Here is a 27247-nt window from a genome sequence, read left to right as displayed (position 1 = left end):
GGCTTTAGGTACTGTTCTCAATGTAAATATTTTTGGTCATTGAAAAAAGCAGGTTAGCCTTCATATTTCTGTTTTTACATCTTCTATCGAGACCCAAATGTTTGGGAAATTAAAACTTGGGCAAATGAGTGATTTCCACATGCCCTTCTGATATGTCGTTAGCTACGTTTACATTTCCTCAGCACATTACAATTTTCTGTCATTCTCTGTATTGTCAGAATGCAAACCTGGTATGTAGTGCCTTGCAAATGTATAATCCAGCAATGTACAGCTTGCTTATTGCCTTTTAAAGTGTCTTTTTGAAGTTCTGTTAAATCCAGGTTGTGCTAGCAATGCTAAATATCTTTACTTTTTCCCCCTAAGTCTCTTGTAGCACATACTCTGACTAATGCTTCTAGAAACCACTTACATGTGCAGGAAGCATCTGCTTAATGAGCTCTAGAAGTTGGGATTTGCTTCTAGGGCCTCAATAGTTTTTTTGCATCTCTTTCTTAGCTTCATCTTAGAATTTGAAAATGTTTTTAAATAAAAGATGCAGCAATGAAGCATTTTAAAAATACTTAACCATTCACTTTAAATTGTTCCTCCTCAAAGAATCAAAGACACAGACTTAATAAACACCCTATTTAATTACTCTGTCGTGATGAACTAGGGTGCCCTTGCAAAGGACTTTATAAAGGGTTCTGGGAGAATGGTGTTGGGAGAGAGCAAGCTTTAGAAGGGTGACCAGCAAAATCCCCCAAGAAGTGGGGGAAAGGTGCAAAGGGGAGAAATGTGCTAAATAAATCAAGTCGTCTGAGGAGCAGCCTTCCTGGTAGACGTTGGAAGTACGTATTTGAGGATTGCTCCGTAGCCCATTATTGCTCCCTTTGATTCAGATTCCTGTGGCATTGTCCCCAAAGGGCTAGATTTTAAGCACTTTCCTTGAGACTTTTCTGGACTCCTCCTTTAGTAATGCTAGAGTTAAAGTGATGATTAGATATTTCAGTAATGCTGTGGTCTAGGTAGAAAGGCCTTTAACTTTACTTCAAAGGTCTTATCTCCCACCTAATTATTAAATCCAGGGAAAGCACTTCTGATTGCTTTTGGTGGGATATTTTGGAGGTCTTAGTTTTTGTTAACTTCAGGTAATGTTGGAAGGCCATTGGATGCCACTAATTTGGAGCAACACATTTTACTCATTCAACAAATATATATTCATCACTAACTATGTACCAGGCACTATTCAAGGCACTTGAGACACATCAGTGTTAAAACAAAAATTGTTGGGCCAGGAGTGTTGGCTCAAGTCTGTAATCCCAGCACTTTGGGAGGCCGAAGTTGGTGGATTGCGAGGTCAGGAGGTCGAGACCATCCTGGCTAACATGGTGAAACCCCATCTCTACTAAAAATACAAAAAATTAGCTGGGTGTGGTGGCGGGCACCTGTAGTCCTAGCTACTCTGGAGACTGAGGCAGGAGAATTGCTTGAACCCGGGAGGCGGAGGTTGTGGTGAGTGGAGCCAAGATTGTACCACTGCACTCCAGCCTGGGTGACAAAGCGTCTCAAAAAAAAAAAAAAAATTGTTCCCTTCATGAAGCCTACCTTGATTTTTTGTTTTTTGTTTTTTGAGACAGAATCTCACTCTGTCGCCCAGGCTGGTGTGCAGTGGCACAATCTTGGCTCACCACAACCTCTGCCTCCTGGGTTCTAGTGATTCTCCTGCCTCAGTCTCCCAAGTAGCTGGGATTACAGGTGCATGCCACCACGTCTGGCTTTTGTATTTTTAGTAGAGATGGGGTGTCACCATGTTGGCCAGGCTGATCTCAAACTCCTGACCTCAAGTGATCTGCCTGCTTCGGCCTCCCAAAGTGCTGGGATTACAAGTAGCCACTGCGCCTAGCCATAAATTGTTAACATAATAAATTTTAAAAACCATATAACATGTGATTAGTCTGTTAAGCTAAATACTGCGTAACAAAATACCACAGACTGGATGACTTAAATAACAGATTTATTTCTATGTTCTGGAGGCTGGAAGCCTAAGATCAAGGTGTCAGCAGGTTTGGTTTCTCCTGAGGCCTCTCTCCTTGGCTTGCAGACGGTCGCCTTCTCACTGTGTCCTCATGCAGACTTTCCTCTGTGTGCATGCATCCCTGGTGTCTCTCTCTCTCTCTCTTCTTCTTCTTCTGGTTCTTTGATGGAACCAGTCACATTGCATTAGGGCTCCACTCTTAAGACCTCATTTAACCTTAATTACCTCCTTCGAGGTCCTAACTCCAAATATGTTCCACACTGGCAGGTTTGGCATATGAAGGGACACAATTGAGTCCATGACAGTAGGTTATTAGGTGACGAGTATTTGGAGGGAAAAATGAAAGTTAGGTCAGGGTAAGAGAGGTTGGAAGGACTGTGAAGGTGGGGATTGCAGTTTTGAACAGGATGATTAGAGTAGACCTCACTGAGCAGGTGGTATTTGAGCCGATTGGAAGGTCAAGTATTTTCAAGTTTTGTTACAACACAGAGACCGGAAGTGGAGGTGGTGCAGTGGAGGCAGGTGAGAGACACAGCGGGGGAAGCCCATGGACCTAGATTCTGGTCCCAGCTCTGCATCTTTCTGGTAGTGAAACTTCCAGATAGTACTTTGGGCTTTTGGGGTTCGGTTTCCAAATATGCTGGTCTGTGTGAACTTGTGATTCTAGAATGCATATTCTTAGAGGAGTATGAGCTGGAAAACAGACTTTGTGCTTGAGTATTGGCTTGGAGTAGGTGGTAGGCAAGGGGTGATAGATGTTTGCTTTGGGGATTTATTTTTATCTTTTTGTTTGTTAAGATGGGATGGTCTTAAGGCTCATTCTAATAAGTGTTTCTAATTAGGACCAGATCCTCTTTCTCAAAAGATGGACACACTCAATGTAATGAATCCTAAGTTCCTACCTCATGGACTCTTAAAGGGAGCGAGATGCCTGTGAAAGTGAAAAGTGGTAGGAAGAGGGTGCTTGTCTCTTCCTTTTTGATCTTTCCTTGGTAGTATGTAGCCCAGTGGGGAAGGCCTGGTACAGTGTGGCTGAGCCACAGAATCCATCCCATAATATGCCAGTTAGCTCTGTCCTGACCACACACTCCACAGCAACCAACTATGCTAAAAATGGAAAAAGGACATTAGTGGAAAAACTGGTGAAATCTGAATAAAATGTAGAGTTTAGCTCATAGTAATGTGAATTTCTTAGTTCTAACAAATGTACCATGGTTATGTAAGATGCTAACATTAGGGAATTCTGGGTGAAGGATATATGGGAACTCTTGGAACCATCTTTGCAACTTCTGTAAATCTAAAATTATTCCAAAATAAAAACTGTTCTTTAAAGAAAAAAAAAGGTCATTTTGGACTCAGTGATGACTTGGGCTACAGACATGGATTTATTCACCATAATCAGAAGAACAGTGCTAAGTACATGCCCCACTGTTTATGGATTAGTAGTGTCGTCTTATAATAAGGCAAGAGTGGTCTATCTCTAGTCTGAGCTTTTCTGTTTGGCAAATTCTCCATCCTCACCTTACCAACACACCCCAGGTTTTTGCTTTGGGTATTGCCTCTGACTCATGTTAGTATTCAATATCTTATGGCAGAATAATTGCCTGAAAGCATTATTTCATAATAGGATTAGGTGGGGAGAGTGCTAATAAGTCAGGGAGGCAGTGGCATACACAGGAAAGAAGACATCTAGGGAAACCAAAGAGAAAATGCCCAGAGACTTTGTAGAGGTAGCACTTCTTAAAATATTATAGGTTCAAAAGATTCAGAAGCCCACACTTCTCAGAGTCGTAGGCCCATGGAGTGTATTGTGCGGCTTTGCCCAGGGCCCAGCCTGTTCTGATGAGGTCGTGATCCCTCCGGTTGTTAGCGCAGTGTGATTGTGCATTCCATACTTCGTGAAGTACCAGGGCAGCTAAGGAGGGGAGTGGCCTTTTATGTATATATAATCCCTTTTTTTCTTTTGACAGCTGCAAATCAGAAGGAGCCCATGAATCTTAATTTTAAAGTGAAAGAGGAGCCTAAGGAAGGGGAGTCCCTAAGCACGACTTTGCCTCGGTCCAGCTATGTGTTCAGCCCGGAATCTGAAGTGTCAGCCCCAGGCGTCTCTGAGGACGCACTAAAGCCCCAGGAAGGGAAGGGAAATGTGCTAAGGCGGGATGTGTCAGTCAAAGCAGCCTCTGAACTTCTCATGAAACTCTCAGGTACTTGATTTATTCGAAAATATTCACATTCTGATAGTTTCACTTGCAGGCCAACTGGACTGCTTCCTGCATGGGTTATAATTAACCTAATGGCAGCAATATCGCATTATTGCTGTGAACTCAAGGAATGATCAGATTACTTGGCTTAAATTCCTGTGTTGTGTGTGAGTTTGTTTGTGTATATTAGTTGTGTACCTATCTTATTAAATACAACCTTTTCCTGACTATCACTGCAAATTGTTGGAAACTACTGCTGCTTTCTAAGGTGATAGAGGCCATAATTTTAAGTGGGTTCTAATGATGTTCAAAGCTCTTCTGCTAATTGATCAAAATACCTATTCTTCCCTAATAGAGGACCTGGCATTTTGTGTGTATTTATACTATACTCTTTAAGCACCATTACAAATATTTTTCTTAACTTCATAAGCATTTGAGATGGCACTTGAAGTAATTACCAATAGAGTGGCAATAAGAGATTTTATGGATAGAGAATTTTATAATGGAATATTACAATAATCTGTTCTTAAGATTAATGAATCATTCTTTACTAGTATCTGAATGTAATCTCAGCCTATTAAATGTAGGAAAAATGGCTTATAATTTGAAATTCATATAGTTTGGATTTTTTTCCACATCATCTCCTATCTGCCCTGTCCTCCCTGAAACAGGTGAAAACATGGTGTCTTTTCAATTCAAAGATAGGACTTTCAGAACATGGAAAAAAAGGATTATATCAATAATTATACTTGTCAAGTCATATCCCATCCTTAGTTCATTACCTCTTAAGCGTAATTTTTAGAAACTATATTTAAAATGCTAATATGAATCAAAAGCTGTTTTTAGTTTGGAACTTGCTGTGCTTGGAGGATGAAAGCAAGAAATGCATTAGAGAGACTCCTTTAAGACCTGTAATTTCATCAGCAGTTCTGACTGTGTTTCTGATTGACTAGTGGGTTGGAAAGTAAGAAATTAACAGTGATTTACTTAGTCATTATATCAGAACAGTTGAAATTCCTGTACTTACCAGTTGGTGGGGTTAAGAATTCTTTCCTTTGATGTTAATTCAAAGCACATTGGCAGTTCAAGGTAACATGATTTGTTATAAATAAAGTATAATGCAATCATTACATCCTTATCATAGCTCCGTCTTCCTAAACTTTGCAGAGATAGTACAGTACCTCCTATGCAGATGAGAGGTCTAGTAAGATTGTATTATTTACTATTATAAAAGCTGAACGTTTTTATAAAGAGTGTTCAAGTGAACACATTTTTTGTATATTTGAACTCTCCTTCCTATGTTAAATGATGTAGAGTAACACATTTGTTGTTTTCTGATAAATTCAAAGAGGTCACATAGCTCTGATTCTTCCTCCATAGCATACACTTTCACATTCCAGTGACTTGAAGTCTTATCCAACAGTGACCCCTGTCTCCCTCCTTATGGTCAGATTCCAGTATATAATATTTCTAGTTCAGAGTTTGCTGTGCAGCAAGTGTTGTAAGCAAAAGAGACTTTGGTATCACCAAAAGATAATATGCAAAAAATGAGATTTCAGGAGTGATGTTCTTTAAGGAAAAATATTTTATCTTAATCCTTTTGCATGATGAGATTTGAGACACAGGTGTGGAATCATTTTATAGATAATAATGATATCGCCCAAACAGAATATGTCTATTAGCCACGAACATTGAAAGATATTTGTGGACAGCAGTGGTCCTTCTAAATGTGTATGTTGCCTTTGGTTGAGCACATGTGCTATGTGGTTCAGCAATAGTTGAATGGATGACATGGTCTTGTTTCCAAAGGGCATCTGCCCCTGCTTCGTGATGTGGAAATGAAAACTTGTTTGAAGACCGACAACAATTTTTTTTTTGCCGTGAAAAAAAAAAATCCTCAAATCCTCAGCATTCTGTGTGCAAACGACTTAGGTCAAAGAGATATGCATCACAGTCCTGATCTTTAGATGCTGTGGTCTAGTCAGAAGTAATCCAGGGCAGTGGAATCCATCCGTGTGATTTGCACTTGGAACTTAGTACTGCCATACTCTAATGGCCATGGTCAGGTAAACTGGAAAGAAGTTTTTTAGTCATAACAATAGGCATGTGACTTGAAAGCAAATATCTTTTCATTCCTAAACCACAAGTTGAAGAGGACTCACCCTTAATTAGGTTTAAAGCGGATATTAGAGTTTCTAATCACTGATAGAGCAGTGCTCTTGCAAGAATGAAGTTGTTAGGAAAAAACTTTGTATGTTCTTTCCTCAAATTGTAATTTTAACAATTTCACAGTTCATTTCCTGAAAGACATCCAAGTAAAGGACTTGTGTCTTCAGATGCTCTTTTCCATGATCATTTCTGTTGCTCTATAGACAAGAGTAATTCATTTCCCAAAACGTCTGTGTCGTTGGTCAGGGCTGCACCAGCAGTTTGCCTCGGCTGATACCCCCAAAGCTTTGTTGTAGCTGTTCTTGTGAACAGGAGTTCCTATTGCTTCCTGCCTTGCTTGTTTTCATTTGTAGTCTTCTGATATGCTGGGGAAAATCCTTTTGGTCAGGAAGAGTTGGGTGAGGATAATTAGTCATGCAAGGGTGATGCATGGGGCACACTTTTCCTTGTTTCGGTTTTGACCCAAGGAGTAGCTAAGATGTGGAATAAAAGGAGTCTTCTTCTCTGTTATTTATTCCCTTGAGGTTAGAAGTGGTGACCTATAGTTTAGACCCTTTCAGTCTTCTCATTGAATTGCTAAGAAGAAACTAGTCCACAATTTTGGCTGCTTCATTTTCAGCTTTAAATTAATTTATGTTAAAACTCCTTAAGGATGGAGACTTGGCACCTGCCCCAGTCACATATCATGTGGAGCTTTTCTATGTGGAAAAACCTCTGTAGATATATTGTTTTCCAAATTGACATTTGTGTTTTACGGGAAAAACGCAGATGAGCTAGTGTAGGCTCAATTTTTCATTAAGTGTGCGTTTGGGAAAATCTGAGCTTTCTTCCTTCCTGTGGTTCAAGTTCTATTTCCAGTTGTTAATTGGGAAGTTGAATGCCTGACAGCTGGGCCAAGTAAATTGATTGCCATAAAGAAAGCAACACACTCTGAGGAAAGCACTGGAAGTCTGCGACTACTTGTTGTTATGTGACACAAGGCAGCCAAAATAATCAGACTTTTTGCTAAGCATATGGTTGCCAAAGATAATTCCCAGAAGTCTTCATTCAAGGAGGCCGAAATCTCAGTGTTCAACATAGAGGATATATAACATTAGATAGTGTAGAATATTTAAAGTACCTTTAAACTCTGGTTTTGCAATGTCTGGTCACCTTGCAAACTTACGGGATAGCTGTGTTATCACGGATATGATGTAATGCTGAGAGTGACACAAAATTTTGTCTGCTTTGTCTCTGCTTTGCTTTAAGAGAAGTAGCTAGATGCAAAGTGATGAAGATAAATGCCCTCTTCTTTCTTTGGAGAGGTACATGTTTCCATGGGAATGCATATATAAAATGTATCATGCATGGTTGGGTGAGCCTAGAAGTAGTAGATAAGAATGCCATTTAAAAATATGAATTCCACACACAAAAAGTACATAGTTGGAAAGCTGGAGTTATGCAGAGAAACATTAATGAAAAATTAAACATTTACATTTCTCTAGTGTGGTAAATAAAACTTTATATTAGAACTTAATTTGAAACAAGTTTATTGGTTTTAAAAATTTCTGTGCTCACCCAGAGGATTTATATTCATTTCTGGTTTATATTCATTTATTCCTGCCTAGTCCTGGAGAGCCATATAAATTATAATTCCCTCTTGTATAGGAATCCAAGCAGACCCTACATTTGAAATAACATAGTGATATGTGGTTTAGGGTGTCACGTAAATGAGATGGAGCTTCAGCTAGGAGATATTTAGAAACAGGTAAACTTGAGTAGGATGACATTTTAAGGTGAATTTAATCTCTAAGGTAAACTGAAGTGGAGAAGAAAAGAAATATTAACAGTTGTAATTAGGGCCCCTTTGGTTATAGATAACAGAAACCCTCTTCAGATAGTTTTGGCAGGATAGAAGAATTTAGTAGAAGATGCGGGTTTTGGATTGGCTTATTGATCCCAAGGGCAGGGATGCAGTGGGGCATCAGTTTTCCACTGCAGCCAGAGTCTGGAGGCCCATATGGAACCCAGGAACCACCCCCTTCCCCACCTCATTTCTGCTTCTCTCTGGACCGACAGATGGACTTCTTCTGTTACCCAGGCCACATGATGGAAAGGGGGAATTGCCAGCAGCTTCTGAGTTTATGCTTTGCTCAAAATAATAGCCAGACAGAAATGTCTTTATCCCAATCCTAAATCCCAACCAAGTGCCTTGGCTTCAACTGGGACCCGACAGTGGAAACTTCTCTATTTAGAGATGAGGGCATGTTGAGCAGATGTGGCTGCTGCCGTTAGCCATGTGGGATTGCTGGGAGGGAGGGCAGGAGGGTGAGGTGCGAACAGGAAGATAGAACAATACATACGAACCACAAAAGGTCCAGGAATAATTATGGTGGTTGCTGTCATTTCAATATTGAGTGGAAATGTGTTGGGTGCTGTTTATCTTTCCTTCCTAAAGGGGTCTGAGAGAAAAACATCTCTAATTTGCTAAGGCAGTGCTTCTCAAAGTGTGGTCCCTAGACCAGCAGAATCATCATTAAATTTGTGGGGATAAGGAAGTGTTAGACATGCGAATTCTTGAGCCCTATCCTGGACCTAGTTGAAACTCTGGGGTGGGAGTCCCGCTGTCTGTGTTTTCACAAGCCCCCCTAGCGATTCTGACAGCTAAGGTTTGAGAAGCACTGTGCTGAGGAAATGGTTAATTGGAAAAGTAAGTTTCATCCATCTGAGAAGAATGCTTTAGGTTGAAGCTGACAGAGAACAAAGCTCTATTAAATGTACATTTTACTTTTTAAAAAGAACCATCTCTCTTCAGTGAAGATTCTTTTTAATTTATTATGAAATAATGGTATCTGGGAACCTTTTTTTAGAAGGGCACATGTACCTAATAAATCAAGATAGTGTTGGCTGTGAGCCTCAGATAATACTACTTTTTTCAGTGTCCTTTGCTGTTAAATTTCATGATTATTCCTGAGCAATGCTGGCATTCTTTTAGGAGAAAAACCTTTCTCTACCTCCCCTCTACATAATCTAAGACCATGTTGGAGGAGACTCTTCTAAAGAATTATTTGAGATTAATTTGAGATTTTAGCTTAATAATTTCTCAGAGCAAAAACTTATTTGCTTATTTGGTATTTTCCCTTGGAAAATTATGGTCTAGCAAGCTTTCTAAGCAGTGTGACTTCAGTAATCTATAAGGATGGAAAATACATGTTGTATTTTTATGTTACTGCCTTCTCACATTTGCCTCCTGCAGACTTGGAAGTTATCTAGTTAGGTGGTAGAGACGATGTGAGGCCTGTTTGTACTTAGTTCCTTATGATTCTACCTGCTTGCATAAAAGGCTAAATGTAGAGCTCACTTATAAAGTGAACAGGTAGATCTAATCAGTCTAATCAGTCCAAAAATCAAAAAATTCATGTTTTCATTTCAACTTTTTTTGAGCCCCTGAAGAAATTTATTGAATCCAGTATTCTGCTTTTCTAGAATTTATATATTTTATTTTATTATTTTTTTAGAGACAGGGTCTTGCTTAGTCACCCAGGCTGGAGTGCAATGGTGTGATCATAGCTCACTGTAACCTTGAACTCCTAGGCTCAAGTGATCCTCCCACCTCAGGCTCCAGAGTAGCTAGAACTGCAGATGTGCATCATCACACTCAGCTAACTTTTTTATTTTTATTTTTATTATTATTCTTTTTTTGTAGAGACAGGGTCTTGCTATGTTGCCCAGGCTGATCTTGAACTCCTAGCCTCAAGCAGTCCTCCCAACTTGACCTCCCAAAGTACTGGGATTACAGGTGTGAACTACTATGCCTGGCCAGAATTTATATATTTTATGTTTTAGAAGGGATTTCTAGACTTATTTTAATGTACCATCTCATTTTAAAAGCTGTCTTTTGTGTGTGTGTGTGTGTGTGTGTGTGTGAGAGAGAGAGAGAGAGAGAGAGAGAGAGACAGAATTTCACCCTGTTGCCCAGGCTGGAATGCAGTGGATTCCTGGGTTCAAGCAATTCTCATGCCTCAGCCTCTTGAGCAGCTGGGATTACAGGTGCCTGTCACTGCGCCCGGCTGATTTTTTGTATTTTAGTAGAGATGGTGTTTCACCATGTTGGCTAGGCTGGTCTCGAACTTCTGAGCTCAGGCAATCTGCCCGCCTCAGCCTCCCAAAGTGCTAGGATTACAGGCATGAGCCACCAAGTCTGGCCCATCTTTATTAAAATATAATTCATATACCGTAAAACTTACCCATTCTAAGTATACAATTCAATGATTTTTAGTATATCTGCAGAGTTGTGCAACCATCACTACATTGAATTCCAGAAAATTGTCATTACCCCCAAAAATGTCGAGTCTATGAGCAGGCGCTCTCTCCCCACCCCCCACCCCCCACCCAGGCAACCACGAATCTAGTGTTTCAATAGGATTGCCCATTCTGGACATTTCTTATGAATGAAATCATACAATATGCAGTCTTTTGCGTCTGGCTTCTCTCACTTAGCATAATGTTTTCAAGGTTTATCTATGTTGTAACATAAATCAGTACTTCATTTTTATGGCTTTATTCATTTTCAATTTTTATGATATTCTATTGTATGGATATACCACATTTTCTTGCTCTATTCATCCATTTATGGAGACATTTGGATTGTTTGCCATCTTCTGCTACTATGAGCATTCATATGCAAGTGTTTGTGTGGGCTTAGGTTTTTAATTCTCTTGGGTATATACCTAGGAATGGAATTGCTGAGTCAAATGCTAACTCTGCGTTTAACATTTTAAGGAACTGACAAGTGGTTTTCCGAAGTAGTTGCACCATTTCACATCTCCACCAGCAGTGGATGAGGGTCTCAGTTTCTCCAATCCTTGCAAAACTTGGTTTTGTCTGTCTTTTTTTATTATAACCATCTTAAGAGTGTAAACTAGTGTTTCATTCTAGTTTAGATTTGCATTTCCCTGATGACTAATGATGTTGAGCATATTTTCATGTGCTTATTGGCCATCTGTATATCTTCTTTGGAGAAATGTCTATTCAAGTTATTTTGTTACTTTTTAAATTGGGTTATTTATTTTATTCTTGAGTGTTAAAAGTTCCTGATGTATTCGGGACATAAGTCTCTTCTCAGATATATGATTTGCAAATATTTTCTCCCAGTTCTGCCAGTTGTCCTTCATTTTCTTAATGATATTATTTGCAGCCTGAACTTTTTAAATTTGGATCTCGTCCAGTTTATCTCTGTTTTTCTTTTGTTGCTTGTGAGCACTATCACGTTTTCCATAAATCCAAAAATTAAGTAAAAATTGCAGACTTGTTTAATATTAAAAGGAAAGTCTGTCTTATGTTCACATAGTGCTATTTAATTTTCAGAGATATAAAGCCTGTGAAACCAAATTTATTGAATAATACCTCAGTGGAGTGGACCCTTCTGACTCCTATATTTGCTGTAGCATTCTTTATATGTCTAATGGCAAAGAATATTTATATGTCAACTTTTTAAATGACTTATAGTGAATGTGACCAGCAGTGGGCCCACAACTAATGGCTGGATCACTTTCCTCATTGCCATATGTACCGTGAGCAATATATATATATATATTGCTTGGGGTTATATATATACAACCGTGGCTGGGGGACAATGAAATATAAATAAGAATTAGACTTTTTTTAAGACCTTGAAAACTCAGTGAGAATTGTAGATATTGGGAGTACCAAGTCTGTATTTTATACAAACAGGGAATAGATCACTTTAATAAGGTAAAAATGTGACATGTTTCTATACCCAGAGAAACCTTCTCTTGAAGGTCTAGATCTTGTTAAGCTCAGAGGCTAGACAGCAGTATTGTTAACCTGACTATTTAAGCAGGACAGACTCAGAAGTAGCTGGATGCAGCCAGCCCTGGAACTTGGTTCTTTCTCAGCTACAAAGAGGAACTTATTCCAACAGGCTCTCTGGCCGTACTTGATGTTACACTTGCTCTGGCCAGTAAGCACCCTTCTGTTTATTTTGTAATTCCACATGCCCTTTACAAATCCTCGAACCCATAAACCTGAATGGCCCCTGTTGCTTTCCCCCTGCCCCATATGGGAGCTGTTGCAGCTCACACCCTCAAGGCCAGGGCCTCTGCACCTCCCTTTTTAGCCCTCAAGCTTCAGGCTACCCTTTTTGCTTTTTTGACCCAGCTTTCTCCAAGGCCTGGGATTCACAAGGCCAGGCTCAAAAGGGCTCTTGTTTTATTATCATCTCCCTGTCGCATAGCTGCATATGTTAATATAGCCACGAAAATTTGTATTGGCTTGTGTTCCCAGAAACCAGGCAAGAACTCTGACAGGAATTTCATGTGCTCCACCTTCATCGTAGATTCCAACAGAATTGGGCTGCTTCAGGACTAGGGCAGGGAGGGGTCTGGACGCAGCAGGGAGTGGGGAGGGCTGCAGAGTGGTGGATCTGGGGTGGGGGCGTGCCGGAGGGGCTCCAGATCTTCCTTTACAAATATGGAGCAAAAGAATTAAGAATGACGCCTAGGCCTTCCTCTTGGATTCCTGCATCACTTTCTGTTTCTGGTATAAATGACTACAGATGTTACCTAATCGGTAACACATACTGGGGCACAAACGAGAGGCTGCTAGTAAATATGTTTTGATGATGATGACTCTGAGAAGAAGCTTCATTTTCCGAGGGATCCAGTTGCAGTGTGGTTGGAAATATTTGAGTAACCAGTCAACCTGCTCAATTTTTCACTCATAGGACAAGTTTCCCTGATGGATAGAAGGTATGTACCTTGCACCATTCTAGGTTTTTGAGGCTCCTCCCAGCAGCTCTTTTGGCTATATGTTAATACAGTTATAGTCTTGTGAGGGAGAGCTTAATCATTATTCTCCTTAACAAGATATCAAAAGCATTCTCATTCCACAGTGGTTTTTCTTCTCATCACCATATTAACCTTTCACCTTTAACTTATTCATGTCAAGGAAGGGGAATATTTGCATGCATAATTAAACCCCATGGATATGGTGCCCATCTGGGTACATGCTGGTCTCATAGACCTACCCCTAGAGAAGGGAATCCTCATTGCTAAGTAGCTTGTCTGCTGCCAAGTGGCCAGGTCACCCACTGGGCAGGGGCTCTACTGCGTGGTGCGACAGGGGCTACTCAGCACATCTGTGCACTGCACTGGAAGATGCATATAGTCTGGGAGTGATGGGACCCTTTCCATTGGGCAGGGGAGTGTCAATATTAGCCCAGGAATGGAAACTTTCACAAAGAGAATTTTTTTTCTCTTATGGCTTTTAGGATTCTTACAGAAAGACAAATGATTTAAAAGTGTTTCCCCCCCGCCCCCTTAAAGCTGTAAGGACCTGTGGTATTCTTTCTGAAAGGATCTTTGTCTTCCCTTCTAATAATTCTTCTCTTTACTCCACCCATGTTTGTATTTTTCCCATTTTAAGCCATCCTGAGTTTATGCTGTGAGTTGATTTACTTCCTTTTTTCTAACTATGGGATAGCAGCTGGATTCAAGCACATTTCCTGGTTTCCTGTGGCTTGCCATATGCTTGTATCACTTATCTCCACAGCTGGAGAGAGGAGGGGAGGTTATAGAATTTATGCATGACCCATCACATTTTATCTTAGGTACAAAAGCAGATGACGAGGGTCACAGTTTAAAGAATAAATTATGAACTTGTTTCTTTACTTCCTACTATTACCATCCTTTTCCCCATAAACCTACCCTTGGCCTAAACATATGTACACACTTCCCCTGTTTTTGCTACCAGAAATTCTTCCTGCTATTTTTGAGGTAGAGGGCATTTACGGGGACAACCTTACAGAGCTTCCTGTGGTCCACACGCATGTTTCCAAAGGTACATTAATAGCCCCTCCACTCAAGAGGGAAAGAGGCCCTCAACAGAACCAAGGATTAATGAGAACAAGAGGTGAAATTGCACTGATTTGTGGACCTGATTATGTGAGCAGGATCTCTTGCCTCTGCATATTCAAATATTGGTAAGAACCTTCACTTGGAAATCAGCCATGTTTATTTAGCCAACATATTGGGTAATATGTAAGTAATACTTTCTTTAGAACTTTTTTTCCGAAGAGCTGTGAAGAAGAAAGAAGAAAGCTGGGGACTAGGAAGATAGTTTCATCAGGACAGAATTACACATTTAATCAGGACAAATTCTTTCAATTACTTCTGCTAGACCCCACTACATTTTGCACCCTGTTTATCTTATACTGTTTAAAATATTTTCTTCTAAAACGTTATTCATACTAGAAAGCTCTTCCTGCTTGACATTCAGCTCTCCCGGAGACACCCAGGGTGGGGTATCAATCCTGTGTGTAACTGTGAGCGTTCAGTGACTAGGGCCTCGCTATTCAGTGTAAGGGTTACCGCCTCTTCTCCCTGCCATCTGGTTGGTGGTTTCTGGCTCTTCAGCACCTGCGCTAGAGAAGACACGGGAATGAGAGAGAGGAAGGGAAATTAGAATGAGTCGCTTACACTACTTGTAAGTAGCTTTGATTTAAAAAGCATTTGGAAAAAAAGGTTGAAACACAGCCAAAATACATCAAGGGAATATCCATGCACTCTGTATCTCCAGAAACTATGGGGAAGTGAGAGCCTGGAGGGAACATTGTCCACCAGCAGGAGGTCCCACCCCACAGTCCAACGACTCCCACAGGCATGGGACTAGGGACGGTACCCTATCAAAAACAGGAACTCACTTATTATTGGCTGTTGCAAAGATTTCTTGGGAGTTTAAATGAACCCATATTTCTCATCCTATTGTTCCATTTCTTCTTTGTGACCTCCTTCCTTTTTGTTTTATTTCACTTATTCATTCATTAAGCAGATCTTTATTGAGCTACTACCATTTTCCAAGCCCTGTTTGGGCACTAAGGATACAGAAGTGAATAAGGCCCTCACCTGCATGGAGCCTACATTCCCTTCCCACCCCATCTATTGCTACCATATCTTACTCCTGGTATTGCCTGGGTTCTGGTCTCTGTTATTATCTGATGCTCCACTCTCTGCATGTTGATCAGCCCTTCTCTGCCTGCTGGGAACATTGACCAACAGGTGTGAAGTAGTCACGGCTTCTCAGCAGAGATATCCTTGCGACAGATTCATTATTATTAAATTAGCAATATTTGTAGATTAATATTACTAGTATCTATTAGTGTTATATACTAGTGCATATTAGTAATATGTAGTACCACATAAGAAAAGCATGTTAAATTTGTCAGCATATACTGAAGCCCTTTGACCCTCTGGAAGTGGAAAATACTTGAAAACTGACAAACTCTTAGTTATTAAAATAAAACTTCTTTTGCTCCTTTCCCTCCTTGGACATTAAGGAATCCCTCTGTCCTCCAACCCTTTGTGCATAAAGCAATGGCCAACCCATCAGTTGACAGAGATGGCCTTTGCTTTTTGGTAATTTTTTATGGTAGCAGGGATTCTACTGAATCTTTCAGGAATTGTTTATTTTTTCATCATTTTTCTTTTTTTTTAGAGACAGGGTCTCTCTCTGTCGCCCAGGCTGGAGTGTAGTGGCACAATTACAACTCGCTACAGCCACAAATCCTGGCCTCAAGCTATCCTCCCACCTCAGCCTCCTAAGTAGCTGGGACTATAGGCATGTGCCACCATGCCCAGCTAATTTTTTTATTTTTATCTTTTGTAGAGACTGGATCTCGTTATGTTACCCAGGCTGTTCTTGAACTCCTAGCCTCAAGCAGTCCTCCCACTTTGCCCTCCCAAAGCACTGGGATTACAGGTGTGAGCCACTATGCCTGGCCAGAATTTCTGTATTTTAGATTTTTATGTTTTAGAGGGGATTTCTAGACTGATTTTAATGTACCGTCTCATTTTGAAAAACATCTTTATTAAAAGTGATTCTCCTGCCTCAGCTTCCCAAACTGCTGGGATTATAGGCACGTACCATTGCCAGGAATCCTGTTTAGAACCCACACAAACACACATACACACACACTCTCACACATGCACACACACCAGCACTCTGGTTCATGGAAGGATATATAAAGGCCTATTAATCACAACAGATAAGGATGGACAGGGCTTACATTTATTAAATGGCAAAGGATAATAATGTTAAATAGCTTTAAGGTTAGATCAGATACTTTAATTGACCCTTTCCATTTTTTTCTTTTTTCTGACTTTTTAATATGAGACAAGAAAAGTATATTCTGGACATTAGATGAAAAATAGGTTAATTTTTTAAAAATGAGATCATTTGGAATGTTACCAGATGGCATATATACAGTTCAAATGCACCTCTTTAGCTAATTTCTAGTGAAATCATTAAATGAAAAGAAAACAAGATGATTGGGAGAGATTTTACATTTAACACCAGGACACTCAAAGTTCAACAGATAATGACAGAGCCACCCCACATCATCTGCTGGGCTGCCAAAGCTAATCTCTCTGAGCTCCCAGCGACTGGAGGATTTTAATTTTGATTTTGATTTAGACAAAAGTGAAATTGAGTGCAGAATTTGTTATGTTTGAGGGACATATTCTGATATCTGGTCACTAGAATCAAGTTGAAAACTCATACTGCAGGTGTGGGCGTACTGTTGTGGCCAGTCTGAAAACATTTGCAGATATCCAACTGAGTTAGCTCAGTCGAGGACCTGTTGCATTGATAACTGGTGTAGAGGACACAAGACTAATTTAAAAATCTACATCAGAGTAAAGCAACTAGTGCTTTAATCTTGTAGAAAATGATATGTTTCATGTACCCCAGAAAGAAATTCCAAGTCTCACTAACTCTTTTTTACCTGTAAAGTTTGAGCTCAGCATTTTTAAGACATGTTTGTTCTTTGCTAATTCAAAACAGTCAGCAAAATAGAATACCTGGTGCTTCTCAGGTGTTTTTCTAAAACTGACTCTAAGTTGATCCCCTCCTCACCTCTGTCTACTTAATTATGAATTCTAATTTGCATAGCTAATTCTAAAGACATTTGTTAATTTTCCTTCCTAAATTTGCAGGTATTATACTGCTGTAGAGGGAAAACGTTGGTTACTTTTTGATTTTGATGATCAAATTCAAGAAATCAATTCTAATAAAATACCTTTGAAATTGTTTTAGGAATAAAAAGTGTGTGTATTTGTGTGTGTGTGTGCATGAGAGAGAAAGAAGGAGGAGGCATACAGAAAATCCTAGTTCTATCATTTAAAACAAAATTCTTCTGATCTTTAGGGTACTGTAAAGATTGGTGTCACCACCAGAAAAAAGTATTTCATTCAATTAATGAATGAATTAATTAAAGATTTAATTGGACACAGATTTTGTATCATCTTCATCATAGACACTGGCTTGGTCTCATGTTTTGCTCAGTTTTCCCTGCACTATTCTGAGTGAAATGTGGGGTGTGTGTGTGTGTGTGTGTGTGTGTGTGTACTTGAGGTCATCGTATGGGTTTTCTGTTGAAAGCTACCATTCTTGAAGTTTCTTATATATTGAGGAGAACTAAAGGAAAATGTGCCCACTACTGTTTTCTTTTATGGAGAAAGAGTCCCCTCTTTTTCCCCAGGAACAGATGGCCAGTGTGTCCAGGAGGCAGAGCAGGCATGGGAGCAGGGCTTGCATCGCCTCTCTCTGGGGTGTGGCAGCACCCATGGGCAAGCCCCGGTATTGGGAGTTCACTCCTCAGAGCAGGAATGAGGAGCTTTTCCCCATCAAGGGCCACACTGTAGAGAAAAATGAATTTTAATATATAACTTCCCATGGAGAAGAAGCATATAATAAGCCCATCCTTTATAGAACATAAAACTTGTCTCAGCCGGGGGCACGGTGGCTCACGCCTGTAATCCCAGCACTTTGGGTGACCGAGGAGGGCAGATCACCTGAGGTCGGGAGTTCGAGACCAGCCTGACCAACATGGAGAAACCTTGTCTCTACTAAAAATACAAAAAATTAGCCGTGCATGGTGGCGCATACCTGTAATCCCAGCTACTCGGGAGCCTGAGGCAGGAGAATCGCTTGAACCCAGGAGGTGGAGGTTGCAGTGAGCCGAGGTCTCGCCGTTGCACTCAAGCCTGGGCAACAAGAGAGAAATTCTGTCTCAAAAAAAAAAAAAAAAAACAAACTTGTCTCAATTGACTTGTGATTCTGTTCTGTGATACAGAGGGAGACACAGTGTAGGGTAAAAAAGCCAAAAGAGAGAATAATATTAAGCATCTGAGCAATGGGTTCTTAATTTTCATAACAAGGATGAAGATACAAGGTATCTCCATTGCACTGGGTACCTAGCTCCAGTCACAGGGTGAGGGGATGACTTCAAGACCTGAGGCTGCTTCACTTCCATGTTGCTTCTCTCTAAGAAGAAGCTAAACACGTAATTTCAGACTTCTGTGGAATAAACATTTCCTTTTCTGCCTCCATCCTTGGCCTCCACTCCAGTAGATCTGGGGCATAACCATTCTCTGAGCAACCAAGAAAACTCAGCCCAACTCTTCATTCCATTGTGATTTTGGAAGGGCAAAAATAGAAGGCAAAGGGAGCATGCATCTTGCCTTTATGAGATGTCAGCGGGTGCCAGGCCCAAGGTAAAGATGTTAACATAGGGTCTCATTTCTGGGTCCTGATCATTTGTTTCACTTCATGGGTCCTTTTGGTCTGCATTCTTGTTCACAAGGTTTTAAGTAATGATCAATCCCAAGACCTGCAGGAATCAAATTTCATATGTGGAAGGTGTTTGCCCAACCAAGACCTTTGTATCTTTGAGGCTTATAAGTTGGAGATGAAAGATTTTTTATTTATCCCATTGAAAAGCCTGTCACTCTAGAAAGTGAATGGTGCCAGCATGGCATAGTTGACAGTGCTTTTAGAGGCTCTTTTAAGCTTTTGATTCTACAATACTAGATCCAAATCATGATAGCATGATGAGAATGAGAGGGAATAACCAATTGATATTGTTTCCATCAGTGCCATTTCCAGTGTTCCTTTCATACTTCGTTGTAATCTGTAGCATGTATGAGTGTTTGCAGCAGACTGAGGGCCCAGGAAGGGAGGATAACATTACACACCACCATGTGCCACACTTCAGGTGATGCATGGGGCAATCATAGCATTAAACTTGCTCAACATGCCATGCCCTGTGCTGTCTTGGGGATGAAAGATGAATGAGAACTAAGCACTCCCCTGAGAACTCAGTCCAGAGGGGAAATGAATCCGTACAAAATAATTGCTGTGTAAGACATCACAATATCTGCAAGGTACAAACACTCTAGATATAGAAAAGATGAGGGAGAGAGTGCCACTCGAGGAAGATACAGGAAGGCTGCACACAGAAGGGACATCTGAATAGGGTTTTGAAGTTTGAATAGGCTTTATCAGCATATTTGGGAAGGAAAGAGCACATAACAAAAGATAAGGCAAGGGGCAGCATGCTCTGTTCAAGCAACTGGAATATTTCAGTATTGCAGGAGCACAGAGTCACACGGTGGAGTGCTCAGAGATGAGGTAGGGAGGGTGGGGCTAAGGCTTTCTGTGGGATAGAGAAGGAATCGTTGTGCAGGTGCAGGAACCCAAGGGCAAGAAGGCAGAGAGCAGGAAGCTCACGTGGCACGTGCAGAGCCTCCTACTTCTCTCCCAGCTTCCACGCCACCACACCAGGTGGGACTATTCCCTCTCTATCTCTTTTCCTTGCTCTTTTCTTCCTCCTCCTCTTAAGGGTAGGTAATAAAGTTCCACCCCATCCACTGCCCTCTGCTCGCTCTCTTTTGCAGACCTCACTCTGTCCCATGAATTCAGATGACTTCCCATCTCTATGTCACAAATGTCCTTCCCTTCCTGCCTATAAGCCATCACAACCTCCACTTCCTGTGGGAAACTTGTATACTTAGGCAACACAGAACTTCTCCTAAATTTCTCCTCAGCCCAACTTTTCTAGTTTCCTTGCTCCTATTAATATTATCTTCCAAACCTTAGAGGCTTACAATTCATATAATTTTGTTTTTATCTCACCTGCCTCTCATCCAGTTCCTGTATACGTTTCATCCATAATTTCTCTCACATTTGTTTCTTCATTTTTTTTTTAATTGAGGCATTTTTTTTAATTGCTCTGTTGCCCAGGCTGGAGTGTAATGGTATAATCAGGGCTCACTGCAGCCTCGACCTCCCAGGCTCAGATGATCCTCCCACCTCATCCTCCCAAATAGCTGGGACTACAGGCATGTGCCACCACATCCAGCTAATTTTGTACTTTTTTATGAGACAGGGTTTTGCCATGTTGCCCATGGCTGGTCTTCAAACTCCTGGGTTCATGCAATCCATACACCTCAGCCTCCCAAAGTACTGGCATTACAGACCCAGCCTGTCTTTTCATTCTTAATTCAGACTACAGTCTGCCACCAAGTCCTTCCCATTCAACCTCTGAAATATCTTGTAGTTTTTTTGGTTTTTGTGGGGTTTGTTTGTTTGTTTGTTTTGAGACAGAGTCTCCCTCTATTGCCCAGGCTGGAGTGCAATAGCGCAATCATAGCTCCTTGCAGCCTTGAACTCCCTGGTTCAATAGATCCTCCCACCTCAGCCTCCTGAGTGGCTGAGACTATAGACACACCACCACACCAGCAGCAACAATATATAAAGTTGGGATAAAATGACTATTTGTCCTACTATTTTGGGAAGAGATTCTAAAAGGATTCACATTGTGTGTGTACAGGAAAGAATAAAATCCTGGATGTGTAGACATGTCCCTGAGTATGGGAGACAAAGCTAAGAGTGAGTAGAAATGATTAATTCAACCATTGTTATGTTAGAACACCCCAGGCAAAAAGAAGAGAGCTGGCCTGGGGACCACATGAGGTATGTAACAGAAACCAGTGTTGCCAGGTCAGCCTGTCCAGGAACCTGGCTGAGATGGCGATTGATACTAGGCCTAGGCTAGAAATGAAAGGAGCTTTTTCTTTCTTCTTTGTCTTGTGTGGTGATTAAACTTTTTTTGAAGCCAAAACTAGAATGCAGCAAAAACTTTAGAGCCATGGTTTTCAACCAGGGTGGTTTTGTCCTTCCCTCCCCCGAGAAAATTTGGCAACATCTGCAGTCATGTTTGGTTGTTAAAACTAGAGGATGGAGCCCAGTATGGTGGCCTGTGCAGGTAGCCCCAGCTTCTCAGGAGGCTGAGGCAGGAGGGTTGCTTGAGGCCAGGAATTCAAGACTGCAGTGTGCTGTGACCACACCTGTGAATAGCCACTGCACTCCAGTCTGGGCAACATAGTGAGACCTCCATCTCTTAAAAAAACAAACAAACAACAAAAAAACTGGAGGATAATGCTACTGGTGTCTAGTGGGTAGAAAGACCAAGGATGTTGGTAAACATCCTACAATGTGCAGTATAGTCCCCCATAACAAAGATTATACAGCCCCAGATGTTAGTAGTACCAAGGTTGAGAAATCCTGCTTGAAAAGAAATGCCAAGAAAACACTTGGCAATAATGCTATTGCATGGAAGAGAAGGGACTATGATATTTACTGTATTATATGTCCATTGTTTCACTTGCCCATTGAGATGTTAGTTTGAAAACTCCTCTCCCTGAGTCTGGAATCTGTCAAGTGAATTAAGAAGGTCAAAGGCTTTTTATCAGTGATCAGTGTTTTGTGCATTCTTGAAAGGGCAAGGGTTGTCATAAGAAAGAGCAGAAAGCACTTCATGTAAATCATACTTGATGTGATCCCAGGAAGCTTTTAAAAACTAATTTCATTAAATTTAGTGGTGCAAATAGCCAGGTGATTTTTGATTCCATGGTCAAAGCTAGGGAAATGAAGCAGGGTGGTGTGAGGTGTGAGGAGAAGATAAATAAGAGAGCTTCTTTCTGGCTTTGCTTTTTATAGTGTCAAGATTTTTTTAAATGAAGTGAATCCCTTTGTATTTGTCCTAGTATTCTTTTGTGTTTGTCCCAAGGCCTTAGAATGACTTCCCAGTGCAAGATTCAGAAGCATCACTATGTACCTATGACACTGACCCCACTGTTTATTTTCCAAATATTAGGTACTTTGGGGAAGCATGACGAGGGAAGCTGTGTTGTGACTGCCCGTGAGGGTGGCTGATCTGGCTGGAGGTCAGGATGGCTGTGAGGTCACCAGATTCCTAAGGGGCTTGAGGGAAGAAGATCAGTTCTCCAGGAAGAATCAGATGGACTGGAAGTAAAGGCAGAGAAGCTAAGCGTGTATCTTGCACAGCTTTCTTCTTCTTCTGTTTTTTTCTTTTAAAAATTTTTTTTGTCATGACTGACTGAATCAGTGAACTTGATTTTTATGAGCTGCTTCGCAGACATGCAGAGAAAAAACAGCTTGGCAGGAGTAGGGAAAGCGGGGAGGGATCTAAAGTAAATACCACACTTGCCTGCAGTTTAGTTGTTGACAAAAAACAAACAGTTTTCCCTGAGAAGCATGTGTAATATGTCAGGAAGAAAAAAGAGCAATTAACACTCTTCTTACATAAGATCTTGATAGCACTGTATTAATTTTAATCATTTAGGTTAAAATGCTCTTCTTTTTTTTTTTAACTACCAGACAATAGACTATATACATGTATTTGATGTTCACCCATGTCATGCTTCCCAAGGAAAGCATAGTTTTTTGGACCTCCCAGCTTCTAACAATGAGATTTCCCTGATGACATCTCCTGGCTGTCCCACAGATCAGCATGGCCCTTACACTGTTTCTTACGGTTTGTTCTGTGTACCTATGTATCTATCTGCCTGCCTATCTATCTATCTATCTATCTATCTATCTATCTATCTATCTCTCTATCTAAAGTTTCCAAGGTCTGCTGTAACAAGTTACCACAAAGTTGCAGAAGCATGAAGCAGCAGATATTTATTCTCTCATGGTTCTGGAGGCTAGAAGTCTGAAATCAAAATGTTGGTCTGGCCGCGCTCCTTCCAGAGGCTCTAGGGGAAGGTCCTGGCTTGCCTCTTGCAGCTTCCAGTGGCTGCAGGGACTCCTTGGTTTGTGGCTGCATCACTCCAGTCTCTGCCTGTTTTCACATGGCCTTTTCCACTGTTTCTATGTCTTGCCCTCTTCTGTGTCTTATTAGGACACTTGTCACTGGATTTGGGACCCACCTAGATAATCCAGGATGTTTTCTTCTTGAGACTGTTGACTTAATCACATCTGCAAGGACCTTTTTTTTTCCAAATAAGGTCACATTCGCATTCACAAGTTCCCATGGTTAGGATGTAGATGTTTCTTTTGGGGGACCACAATTCAACCCACTACTCTATCTTTCGGTCTATCATCTATCTGTTCAACTATCAAAATCCTCTTTGATTTTTGTTTTCCAGAGTGCTGAGTACACACTAGTTACTAATTATTATTATTAATTTGAAAGTGTGGCCTTATTTTAAAGCGACCCAAGTTATTTTCTGGGCTAATTGTCCCACCTTGTTTCAAAGATGTTTATCATTAACTCTAAGCAATACACGGACATAGACACTCCACCCTTACAAAACAAGTATGTGTTTCAGACTAAAGACCCAACATCTAATAGCCACACCTAAATGACAAATGGTAAATTGTACCATTACTATAACTTGTAAGATTGCTGTTTTTCTGGGTGTTGCTCCTTGGGCTGCAGTTAACTTCCTACATGGTCTTCCATACACCTCCAGCAAGGTGCAAATGTCTCCGTTGAATTGACCCTATTTATCCTTGATTAATGTATGTGCCCCGGAAGAAAGAAACGCAATTGGTCAGAGCTTTAAAAATAAAGGGAGAGGCTGGGCACAGTGGCTCATGCCTGTAATCCCGGCACTTTGGGAGGCCGAGGCGGGCACATCACCTTAGGTCAGGAGTTCAAGACCAGCCTGGTCAACGTGGCGAAACCCCATCTCTACTAAAAATACAAAAATTAGCCGGATATTATGACAGGTGCCTGTAGTCCCAGCTACTCGGGAGGCTGAGGCAGGAGAATGTCTTAAACCTGGGAGGTGGAGATTGCAGTGAGCCCACATCGCACCATTGCACTCCAGCCTGGGCATCAAGAGTGAAACTACTTCTCAGAAAAAAAATAATAATAATAATAATAGAGGGAGAAAACCATAATGTTAAGATGCTTGCTCTTATTTGATTCACTGAATTGAATAAGTTATAAAGCAAGAACAGACATTTACCATGTCCTCTCTCAGTTCTGGAAACAGCGTGGCAGAGAGGAGCGGGCACATGTGGGTGGTGAGAGACCTTGGTCAAGAAACCTAGGCTCCAGCTTGCAGGCCAAGGCCTGGCCCTGCTGCCATCTGTGTGACCTCGAACAAGCCCCTGAGTCTCTGGGCTAAAAAAAACTGAAGTCTCCTATCTTTTGAGGCATCAGATGGTTAAGCCAATAGTTTTCAAACTATGGTCCAGTGTGCCGTGCACACTCACTTTTCTCTTCCCTGACACAATCTTCATGGTTTTCTCTGTGATTAGAAACTGGGTTTAGCTTGGAATTAAGAAATGGTGGTGTTTTTGTTTCTCTTCATTCACCTACTTGCAGCGGAAAGCTACAAAGAAACACAGATGGTGAAGATTAAAGAGGAACCAATGGAGGTTGACATCCAGGACTCCCATGTCTCAATATCACCCAGCCGGAATGTTGGCTACAGCACTTTAATCGGGCGAGAGAAAACCGAACCCTTACAGAAGATGCCAGAGGGCAGAGTACCCCCAGAGCGAAACCTCTTCAGTCAGGATATCTCTGTGAAGATGGCTTCCGAGCTCCTCTTTCAACTGTCAGGTATGTTTCTGCACCGGAAAATGTCAATAATTGGAAATCATTGAAGGAAAACTCTTCTAACACAGTTTTTTTTAAAAAAACAACCTGAATTGTAGGATTTTTTAGACAGAAATCAATTTTGTTGCTTTAACACGCATACGGCCACCCAAACTAACACTTAATAAAGTGTTGCCAAGTAGAATTCCTGCCAACCTTTCCTTAATAAATAGTTAAGAATCACTTGAAATTAAAACTCTATTCAATTATGTGCAAATGATTCCTGTTGACTGGGCTAAACACCTCACCTCTAATTTTGCTTAGGCAGTTGATCTGATTAACAGCCTTTTTTTTTTAACGTGGAAAAGATAAATTTCAATGTATTCCAACAGTGACTGAATTACTATGACTTCCAAATTAGTGTGGTCTGAATTAATGAGGTTTTATTGTATCTTGCCAAAACAAAAATAAAACAAAGAAGGGAAAAGCAAAAGATGAAAATATGAGGACTATTTCCAGCTGTAGCTTTAGCAGAACCATTTCTGTAAACCAACTTTTTGTACTCACGTACTTAGAATTGAAAAGTACGGTAATTACCAGCTCAGTGAAGTATCTGGATGAAATAGTTAAGGATCCCAGTACCTAAGTTGTTCCTTTTGTCATCTCTTTCAAGCGACACACCACTTGTCCCTAACAAATTTAACATGCTTCTATTTTTTTGTGCAAGATTGAGGTTGACGGTATATACATATATAAGATTCAGGTAGAAATACATACAAATACCTTGTCCAAAGTCAAGCACTGGCCTACAGTATTAAAGTTTATGCACCAATAAAGTCTGTTACTAATGTCCAACAAACTCTGTTTTGTTATGGATAACACATTTAGAGCATCCATTAAATTCTCTCTTAAGGAAGATACCAGGAAAGAGAAAAAAAAGCTAAAATCTGTCTGTCACAACAGTTCACCTTCTCATTGACCTGGCAACACAGCCCATAGTTGTGTAATTATCAGATGGTGCTGAAAACAGTGGCCTCCAGGTCCTCAAACGGGGGGTGTTTGTGCAGATCTCTGCGGTAGCTGAAATCACTAATTCTGTAAACTTTATAGGACACACAGATCTTTGCAAGCTCCAAAACAGGCTAGTTTTATTTATTTATTTTGAAGGATGAAGCTTATCTAAAAACAATATAACTTTAATAATGATTGAGGAGTTACAGTTTGCAAAAGCATGACCTGTGTGGTTCTTTTCAGAAAGTCTGTCTGTAAACCGTATGCTGTTGCAGTCTCCTATCAGCTAAAAACTTTGTGTCTGAGAGTTCTCACCCTGGCGCTGTCACTGCCTGGGTGACCTCAGACAAGTCATTTAGACCTGATTTCCTGCTCTCTGAAAGAATACTGGCTGTGAATCCAAATTCACACTCGTCGTCATTGTTGAGTGGACAGAAAGGAATTGTCCGTGCACACATGCATGCAGTGGCTTCAGACTAGCAGTACAAAGTGTGAGACAGGTGTTGCAAATCTTTGTTTAAATTTTTCCAAAAATCCACAAGATTAAGAGTTTTTTACTTGCCCTGCTGTTTAGATCTGAAACTCTTATAGCGTTGGCCAGGTTTTTTCTAGATATTAAAAGAAGCCGTTGGCAGCTGTGACCATCAGTGTAGGGTCCTCACATTTGAACTGCATTGGGAAGGCCAGAGTTCAACTTTTGTGTTCTTGAAAGCTCATTAAATAATTTCTGGCAGCTGATAGATGTAGACCTCAAGCCACAGTAAGGGAGTGTCTACCTCTTCTTGTCTAAATGATATTTTTTTGTCCCTTGTGACATTTATCAGAATAACACTGAATGACTGCAGCACCAAGAGGTCTTAGGCTGTTTTTATATCCCCTCTCACAAAGGGGCCTCACAGTACAGAATGCTTAAAGGTTGTCATCAAAGTCAGAGGCGGAACAGTTGCAACAACTGCAGTTTTCATGCTGAATCAGAGGAAAGCAGAAATTTTCAGCTGGGGAAAGATACAGTGGAAATAACTGTCTCTGCCCGTAGCTCTATGTGTGTGTGCGTGTGTATGCGTATGTATGTACTTACTAAGGCCTCATTCAAATCACACCACATACTTGATATTTGTTACTGTTTCCCTTTGATTGGTTTTTCTTTTCTTTTTT

General features: G+C 40.7%; 1 protein-coding gene across 3 annotated transcripts in view; it reads left to right on the top strand.

The window, feature by feature from the left end:
- ZNF827 (zinc finger protein 827) overlaps positions 1 to 27247 on the top strand; it is a 175112-nt gene that overhangs the window by 64767 nt on the left and 83098 nt on the right. For all 3 annotated transcript variants that reach the window (XM_025386277.1, XM_025386278.1, XM_025386279.1), the window contains exons 5-6: positions 3985 to 4218; positions 24866 to 25105. In XM_025386277.1, the coding sequence (XP_025242062.1) occupies positions 3985 to 4218; positions 24866 to 25105 (474 nt within the window). The remainder of the gene's footprint in view (positions 1 to 3984; positions 4219 to 24865; positions 25106 to 27247) is intronic.

The sequence above is a fragment of the Theropithecus gelada genome, chromosome 5 (assembly GCF_003255815.1).
Source record: "Theropithecus gelada isolate Dixy chromosome 5, Tgel_1.0, whole genome shotgun sequence".
In the NCBI taxonomy this organism is placed as follows: Eukaryota; Metazoa; Chordata; class Mammalia; order Primates; family Cercopithecidae; genus Theropithecus; species Theropithecus gelada.
The sequence above is the reverse complement of the archived record's forward strand: the minus strand, read 5'-3'. Positions and strand labels throughout refer to the sequence as shown.